The 8,652-nt window shown below is 52.1% G+C and overlaps 3 protein-coding genes across 3 annotated transcripts; 2 read left to right on the top strand and 1 right to left on the bottom strand.

Moving 5' to 3' along the window:
- Window positions 1–563: 563 nt before the first annotated feature.
- Window positions 564–4,445, top strand: PpBr36_07301 (uncharacterized protein; the record flags this gene model as incomplete). The annotated part of the gene is made up of 8 exons (XM_029894439.1): window positions 564–862; window positions 949–1,156; window positions 1,240–2,191; window positions 2,629–2,672; window positions 2,773–3,198; window positions 3,304–3,524; window positions 3,625–3,771; window positions 4,151–4,445. 8 exons carry the CDS (start codon window positions 564–566, stop codon window positions 4,443–4,445), a joined length of 2,592 nt encoding a protein of 863 aa, XP_029747916.1.
- PpBr36_07300 (uncharacterized protein) lies at window positions 4,064–4,630 on the bottom strand (the record flags this gene model as incomplete). The annotated part of the gene is made up of 1 exon (XM_029894438.1): window positions 4,064–4,630. The coding sequence occupies one exon, from the start codon at window positions 4,628–4,630 to the stop codon at window positions 4,064–4,066; it is 567 nt and encodes a 188-aa protein (XP_029747915.1).
- A 1,352-nt stretch (window positions 4,631–5,982) lies between these two features.
- On the top strand, window positions 5,983–8,328 carry PpBr36_07299 (uncharacterized protein; the record flags this gene model as incomplete). Its single annotated transcript, XM_029894437.1, is given in 4 exon segments — window positions 5,983–6,183; window positions 6,201–6,639; window positions 6,733–7,141; window positions 7,206–8,328. 4 exon segments carry the CDS (start codon window positions 5,983–5,985, stop codon window positions 8,326–8,328), a joined length of 2,172 nt encoding a protein of 723 aa, XP_029747889.1.
- Between the last annotated feature and the right edge of the window lie 324 nt (window positions 8,329–8,652).

The following is an 8,652-nucleotide window of genomic DNA, read 5'->3' as shown; positions in this document are numbered from 1 at the left end:
CAGCAACGACGACAGGCCAGGTCCGGTAACCTTACTTTGTCCAGACGGGTAGAACGATAGAATGGATGCAAGTGATGCCAAGTGGAGATGTCCAATGTTGTAGCGCCAAGTGCCTTACCCGAACGCTTATCGATACTAAAGTTTGCCCCACAAAAATGAATCGGCGCTGTGATGATGGGCAGAGGCGGCTTGCGACGCGAAATTCGGGACGTGATGTCGTTTGTCTAGCTCGAGCCCAATTGCTTGCACAACCACGACTACCAACTATGGTACCCCCAGGCCAAGAATCAAATCGTAGGGCTTGATTGCCCCCGGCTTCTCCACAGATTGTGCTGATTGAGAGCGCAGATCGAGTCCGTACTCAACAATCAAAACTACTCCAGCCAGCGATACCTGTGCGTGCCTAGACACTCTCCAACACACGGGCTGGGATTTTTGTCATCTCACGAGCTTGCTCCTCGTCCGCCGACATCAAGACCCGAGATCCCAGTCAACAAGCTTATCTGTCACCCGTCGCCCCTCCCCGAGAGACACGATTGCAGAGAAATAACTGGCTCTCAATGATGGCACCGCATGGGCCAAGATCGATGGCGGTCCCCCCAACAGGACCTGCTCGGTCTTCGGCCATGCCGTCCGTGAACAATGGCGCCGGCCCGACACCACCTACACCCGGACGCGACGATGAGAAGCACCCGCCTGCCAAGGGCCCTCACCCGGGCAAGATAACCCTTCCGAAGCAGTACTGCCACGAGCAACGGCTGCGGGGGATGCAGCTGGCCATAGGATGCGACCCTTCGCGGGAGACGAGCTACAGGTTGCAGGGTATCCAACTGATCGACTCGGTGCGGCTTGCTTTAAGATTGTATGTTGAGTCCGAGCCCTGAATCTTGCAAGATCTTTTTGCTGTTCCTTGCACCTCCAGCTGCTGATGGATTGAACGCGAGCTAGGCCGATAAAAACGTTCGATACGGCGTGCACATACTACCACATGTTTCGCCTCTTTTTTAGGGACGCCGAATACAACTTTCAAGACGCGGCGCTCACTGCGCTGTTCGTCGCTTGCAAAGTGGAGGATACGATGAAAAAGTCCAAGGAGATCCTGTGTGCGGCCTACAATCTCAAAAACCCGGATCATCCAACGACTCCAGATGACAAGGTGCGTTCATGACCAAGCAACCGGGACACTTTCTTAGGTGTAGGAGAGCTAATATGCATTTTTTTCTTCTTCTTTTGTTGCAGATGTTCGAGCAACCCACCAAAATAGTTATTGGTCTGGAAAGACACATCCTACAAACCGTAGGCTTTGACTTTCGTGTTCGCCACCCGCAAAAATACTTGATCAAAGTCGTACGCAAGCTGTTCCCGGCGGAGCTGGGCAGGCAGATTCTTGACGTCGCATACCCGATGTGTACCGACATGTACAAAACCTTTGCGCCCATAAAGCAAGCAACGTTCACAATGGTGATGGCCATTGTCGAGTTGACGGCGCGTTTGACGGGACACCAAAACTTCCTGAGTGATGTGGACCTTTCGAAATACCACACAGATCGGGGCTCTGTCGTGGAAACCATGCTGGACTTGCTGGATCTCTACGCTCAGTTTCTACGCCAGACCAAGGTCGGAATGCGCTTCGACCTTGACACGTTCATCCAAGTTAAGATCAAGATCAACCAGGAGGTAGAAGCCGATCCCTCGCTGGAGCGTTTCATGGACGTTTGCGTAAAGTGCTCCGCAGAAGAAGCGCGAGATGGCGCTCAGAACAACCATATCCTATCAATCACGCCTGGCTCAGCAACATCCCCTGCAACCACTGGATCAGGCGGTGCTCCTGCAAGCGGTGGAAAAGCTACGAGTGCTGGAAAAAGCATCAGAAGCCAAGACGGTACACTCAGGTACGCATTTGATTCCGAGCAGGTTCGGACGGAGAAGAGAATTGTGGACAAGTTTTTCGAGGAGAAGTTTGAGGAGTACGAGGTCGAGGTCGAGGAAGAGATCCCAGAGACGACCCACCAGAACAATAACCACCGCCACAACAATCACCATAACCCCAGGCCACCTACCGGTCCTGCGGGACCCCAAAGGGGTCACGGCTCCAGGCGGGACCGCGGCGGCCATCATGACGGAGGCTGGCCCTACCCCAGTGGTAGACATTCTGGGGGTGGACATGACAGGCACAAGGGCCGCAAAGGTCGTGGCTCCTATTTTCACTGATGTTTGATTCTCGGACCGATGGGGGCAATGAAGTACTGGGCATCTTTCCGCATCAACAGCGATCATCATTATTTGTTTTCTCCCTACCCTTTATATATATGTGATACCCCAACAGGCATTGTCATGGTAAAAATCAATTGCTTGATCCTTGTCGTTGCCTTGTGCATGTGGCGTGACCGGCTCTGGGATGTTCGTACAGGCGGGAGGCTCCAGTGAAAAACCCCTTGAGCGGAGCTCAATGTTGACGTCACACACATGTTCATTGGACCTGACTCGTCCAAATATCAAAGCAGCGGTATATCTATCACATATTGTGCCAGATCTTTTTTTTTTTTTTTTTTTATAAACCTATACTCGAATAGGCCACGATCAAACTTACATCCTGTGTTGCTGGGTGCAGTTATCCATAAACATCAGACACGATGACGACGGCTTCAACACTTCTCGCGCAAAAGGCCAAGGTAAGCGAGCCTGTCAGCCAGCTGCACAAAGCCCCCGCCAATACGAGAGAACCGGTCGAACTAAAATACCGAAAACCCGGATTGCGAACAAACAAAACAGCTAGCCACGGGCGCGACGATCCCCCGGATCCAGCTCGGGCTGTACATGATGTCCCGCAGCGAGGCGTCGCGCTCGGTGCGCTGGGCTCTCGAGGCCGGGTACCGCGGCTTCGACTGCGCGCAAATGTACCGCAACGAGGCCGAGGCGGGCGCGGCGATCCGCGAGGCCGTCGACGGAGGAGAGCTGGCGCGCGAGGACGTGTTCTACACGACCAAGCTGGCCAGCAACAGCGAGTCGTACGACGCGGTGCGGAGGTCCATCCGCAAGTCGGTCGATGCCTGCGGGCTCGGATACGTGGATCTGTTTCTGCTGCACAGCCCCTACGGAGGTCGCGAGGCCAGGCTGACGAGCTGGAGGGCGGTTGAGGATGCTATTGATGCTGGAGAGGTGAAGATGGGAGGTGTGAGTAATTATGGGGTCAAGCATGTGAGTCTTTTTTTTTCTTTGTTTCTTATTTCCCCCTGAGTCGCAAGCATGGATCAACCAGAGGCAAAAAGGCTTACTTTAGGGGTATACATCCGTGAACAAAAGATTGAGGAGCTCATGGCTTCCAAGCCCCGGCATCACCCCGTGATCAACCAGATCGAGGTGCACCCCTTCAACACTCAAGTCTCGATCCGGGAAGCGTGCGCCAGGCACAAGATTGTTATCGAGGCATATGCGCCTTTGGCACGGGGCATGAGGATGAAGGACCCCACCATGGTGTCGCTGAGCAAAAAGTACGGCTGCACCGTCGCTCAACTGTTCGTCAAGTGAGTCTAGGCCTCCTTTTAGTCCCGCTCAGCTTTTCCAAGCCCGAAAAAAAGATTCAAAGTACTCTGCTGACTTGCCGGGGCCGTGCCCTTTTTCCAGGTGGTCATTGCAGCACGACTTTGTGACACTGCCCAAGAGCAGCAAGCGAGAGCGCATAATCGAGAACGTGGACGTGGGTGGCTTTGAGATATCACGGGAAGACATGGAAAGGATGGATGGACTAGATGAGAAGCTGGTTACGGATTGGTAAGTATGCAAAACATGTTGGGTTGGATATCATTTCTTTTTCTTTTTTTTTTTTTCTTTCGCATTTAACTGACAGACTGACTGGCTATAGGGACCCTACTGATGCGGACTAGTCTAATCCAATTCTAATCGATGCCTGCTGCTGCAAATATCGCTTTGACAAATTGCGGAAGTTACCATGAAATCTTAATCATTCTAGCGCTAGACTAGATTATAAAATTTACTTGAGCCTCCAGTGACAAGTTCTGCAAGTTATCCTTAAATGGAAACCATAAGCGAGAAAAAAAAAGTGCTACCATTTGTGAACAGCCTCCTGTCTAGCAGATGGCGCATGGTCAGAGTCGTAGCTGAATCGGGGGTTAGCCTGCGTCAGCTCTAGGGCGCTACCGTGTTCAAACTCACCTTGTACACCGACACGCGACTGCCTCATCGGCTCGTCGACATTGGAGTCGTACGCAAACCGACGACCGGTCGTAGCGAGGCCAGCAGACCGCGCATCGCTCGCCAATTCAAAAAGACCGCTGCGAGAGGATGACGAACCGGGTCTGGACGACGCACCACCGTCGTCACTCCTGAACATAAACGCCCTCCTGACCCTGTCAAAAGACGACGCAATCTTGCGCAGGCCGGGCCGACCGGCTTGGTCGCCGCCCTGGTCCATACTACCGTTTTGATTGGCGCGTTCCATGCCCGTGGTGTTACTCCCTTGCCCAGACGCGGGGTACTGCCGCTGCTGCTGCTGTTGTTGTTGTTGTTGTTGTTGCAGCAGCAGCTGCTGCCCTGCGCTGGTGGACGTGGTGGACGTGGAGCTGGAGCTGGGGCGCCCGCAGGCTGCGTCGGGAGCGCCACGATTCTGCATGATGGCTGGATCGTCGCAGGGTGGTCTTCGATAAGGTCCCCGGCCGTGTGGCGTTGTTGGGGTTGCTACTGTGCCTGGCCCCCCCTTGATCGTTTTCTACTAAGGTACTTACTTGGTAGCTTGTTAGGATGGAGATTCAATGTCCGTCATCTACAAATCAGGGCGTCCTCTTTTTCTTCTGGAAAGAACTAGAACCGGAAAGTTTGGCGTTGGGCTAGAAAACCGCGGCTTCATTGGTGGTTTTATAGATGAGCCAAGAGGACATCTCCTGCAGAAGTTATGTATTGCTGCCCTCCCAGTACACCTTTAAACAAGTTCATTGTTATGCCGTACAAAGTCAGAACCTTCTGCCAAGGATTTTGATTTCTTTGTTTTTTTTTTTTTTTTTTAGCCGGTTTAATGTCAAAACTACAAGACAAATGTATTGTGCGCTCCTTTGTGCTAGCTTAGATGAAGCGAGGCTGGCTTTAGTAAGGCTTTATAAGGCTTTGTAATGCGGCTACGGGATATTCAAGTGCCATCTTGGCCCGGATCGTATTGGCATCGTATTGCTGGCGTCCAGGAATACGCCCCGCGCCACCTGTTGACAATGTGCCCGTGTAGACTCCCTTTCCCTCCCATTCCCCGTGTTGCCCGTAAACTCACCATTAGTAGATAGCGGAGACTGAATTGTTCAGTGAGTGCCGGAACACACGGGTGCTTCTCGGGGTATAATAGGTCTAGCTCAACACTTCTAGACTCGCAAGACTGGGTCCCAATCTCGCACTGCCCATCGTCATTGATTTCCCGATCATTTGTTTGGGCATACACTGCTGTTGTAAGATTTTTTTTTTCTCAAATGGGACAAAAACCCGCCACCGAGCCAAGAACATAAAAAGAGAGAGGAGAAGAAGAAGAAGAAAAAAAGCCTCAGATCGTTGAATCATCGCGCTAACCACCCCCAAGGCAGCCAACGTGCGCGTTGATGGGGTGTGAAAAACGGGGGCGGCTAGGGGACCAAAAAAAAGAGAACAGGCGTCGAATAGGGCGCGGCGGTTCCCGCTAGCATGCAAACAAAACAGTATGGTGTTGCGAAGATTCGGGCACTTTTTCACCCCTCTCTCGAGAACCCCCCCCTCTTTGGCAGCTTGGTGAAACGTCATTGAAAAAGAAGTAAAGGCGGGCAGGAACGATAAGCCATTTCCACCTCGTTCCAGAAGGACACAAATAAAATAAAATAAAAAACCCAAAAAATAAAAATAACAATTAAAAATTAAGAAAACTCTGTCTCGTTGTTGAAAAGATTTGGCTGACAAAGTCTGATTTGACTACGCCGACGATCCTAACTGTCAAATGTCAAACCAATCAAGACGATGTCGTATTCATTCAATGACAGTCAGGAGGTTAATGCTCGTACTACCAAATTTGCGGACACCACCACCACCAGGACAAGACGAACAATCAAATCTTGCGGGGAATGCAGGAGAAGGAAGCAAAAGGTCAATGAAATCTGCCCCCCAAAACCCTTCCATCGCAATCGCTCCCTTCTGGTCTATCCGACCCTGACAGGCCAGGTAAACAATTGTATTAGTGCGACCAAGAGCAGCCGTGCAGCAACTGCAGGCGAAGGTTCCCCGAGCCAATATGCGACTATGGGCCCCGCAGATCAGCCGCTCCCGAGTTTGCTACATCTCCGACGGCTGAGGCTCTTTCGACGCCCAGTACGTCGTCGGGCCGTCCGGTTACATCGCGAAAGCAAGCACCCTGGGCGCCAATCAGCCGGTCTGGCATCGCTTCCAAGGTCTCGGGGCACGAGACGCATACATTGAAGTTGAACCTTTCATCTCGAGGACACGCCGGGGAATCTACTCAACCGCAGAATGAGCAGGAAGCACATACAGCACGGAAGGCTCTGGTTGCTCTGCAACTTGATGGCGTCGTATACCAATGCCACCTTACGGGGCCCGTTCAGAATATACTCCATCTGCCTGTCCCACCGACTACGCAAAATGCCATGCTCATATGTAAATGTAAGTAACACGAAAAAAGTCGCCGTGGTCACCAATTTTTTTTCTTCTTCTTCTTTTTTTTTTTGCGACAAGGACGCTGATTCTAGTTCCTAGTTTCCGAATTGATGACCGCACTTAAGGGCTCGTTCCACGGAGACTCGGATCCGGATAACCCTTACGTCCTTCACTACCTACCATGGTGTGTTCAATCGCCGCTGTTGGCGCTGTCCACACTCTATACCACGGCCAGAACTATAATGCGTACTGGATTAGTTGACCAACGCTCGTCAATGCTAGCCAAGGGTTCAGCAATCTCCAAGCTGAACGAGTATCTTCGCTCGGATGATGACTGGGGAAGGGAAGAGGTTCTTGCTGCCATTATGCAGTTCGTCGCGGTGGAGTGGGTGTTTAGCGAATTGGAGGTTGCGCAGTCTCACCTCAAAGGATTCAGGGACATTATTCGACTCCGAGGAGGGTTTCCGTCCCATGGAGTCGGTGTCTTGATCACCAAGTCTGCTTTTTTGTAAGCTCATCTGCTCCCTGCTTGATTGAGAAGCAGTGCTGACCGAGATGAAATTCAAATACAGACACGACAGCTTGATTGCCCTTTGGTCAGAGGAGTCACCCATCATGACGAATTCATTCGAATTCGAAGGCATCCTCGACCGTCCGAGCGGCGCAGGTCGCTTCAAAGTAAGATACAATTGTCCTTTGGGACCCTCATCGGTGGCATTTAGATCTTGCGAGGGTGTCCTTGGGATACACCCAGCGACTGCGTCCATCCTGGACGACATTCGTTTCCTCATCGACCTCGCTCTCGATGCACCCCTAAACCCGAGCCCAGCCCAAGCACGCAAACTTGCAGCAACAGCCACGTGGATTCTAGACCGCATCAGAAACCTGGACCCGAAGTACCCTGAACGACTAGACCGCCCCAGCGAAGGCGGTGATGCCGAGCTTGGCTGCCAATCGACCGACGACTCGACATGGACAGAAGTGAAGCCGCACTCTCTTCTTCCGAAATTCCCGTCACACAATTCGATGGCGCAGGCAGCAAAGTCCCCAGGCGTTCATAAAGACGAGGAAGACATATCAAGTCGGCCGTCGGAGGATTACTCACCTGCGGATTCCACAACTGTAGCTTCTAGCGATGGAACGACATGTGCTACAACTGGGGAAGCCCCGAAACCAGATGCCCTATACATAGCCGTGCGCCTGGCAGCACTAATATATGCCGAAGCAATCGCAAAGAGGCAGCCCTTGAGCTGGGTGTGCTCGTCATCGGATGCGTTGGCGCTGCTGTCTACTACTTGGAGGATTCCCCTCCCGGAGTGGCGCGGAGTGATTGGAGTCTTCATCTTTATGCTATTATCCATCTATCCAACCTTTAGATGGATAGATACTCCCCCAAAGAACAGCGAGGAAAATAATCGGCGTTGGGGCAACAGAGCCGGGATGAGTCAAAACCCGTCACCGATTGCCGAGACGGAGGAGATAAATCCAAATGGGGAAAACGACGACGCGAGAAAATTGGAACGGGACGCCAAAGAAATGGCTGCCGAGAAATTATTGAAGCCTCATCACACATTTGTGAAATCCATCGTCCAAGCCGGCATGACACAGATGGCGATCGAGGATTGGCCGCTATGTATCAAGACGATGAAACGAGCGTTGGCGTTGCAAAAATGGCTTGAGCGGCGGAAGATGTGAAGTCAAGGGGGGAAATATAATTCGCAGCATTCATGTGAGAACACGGCCGACTATTCGAACTGATTTGTGGTGTTGCACTACAGTACACTACAGTAGTCTAGGGGATTGGATAACGCCTTGCAGTAAACCGGCTAAGGGTGGTGTGAAAGGAAGAGTAGCGCAACACAAACACCCACCCGAGGATCGGCATCGTGCGTGATTCATCACTTGCAGTTTAGGGAAGGTGTTGCTGATGGGGCACCACTTTTCCCCCCTGCGGCTTTGGCAAATTTGGTCCCGCCTTTATTCCCGGAAGGAGACCGTTGGTGGAAACTTTGGTAACCC

Source organism: Pyricularia pennisetigena, chromosome 1 (assembly GCF_004337985.1).
Source record: "Pyricularia pennisetigena strain Br36 chromosome 1, whole genome shotgun sequence".
In the NCBI taxonomy this organism is placed as follows: Eukaryota; Fungi; Ascomycota; class Sordariomycetes; order Magnaporthales; family Pyriculariaceae; genus Pyricularia; species Pyricularia pennisetigena.
This window is presented reverse-complemented; position numbering and strand designations above follow the sequence as displayed.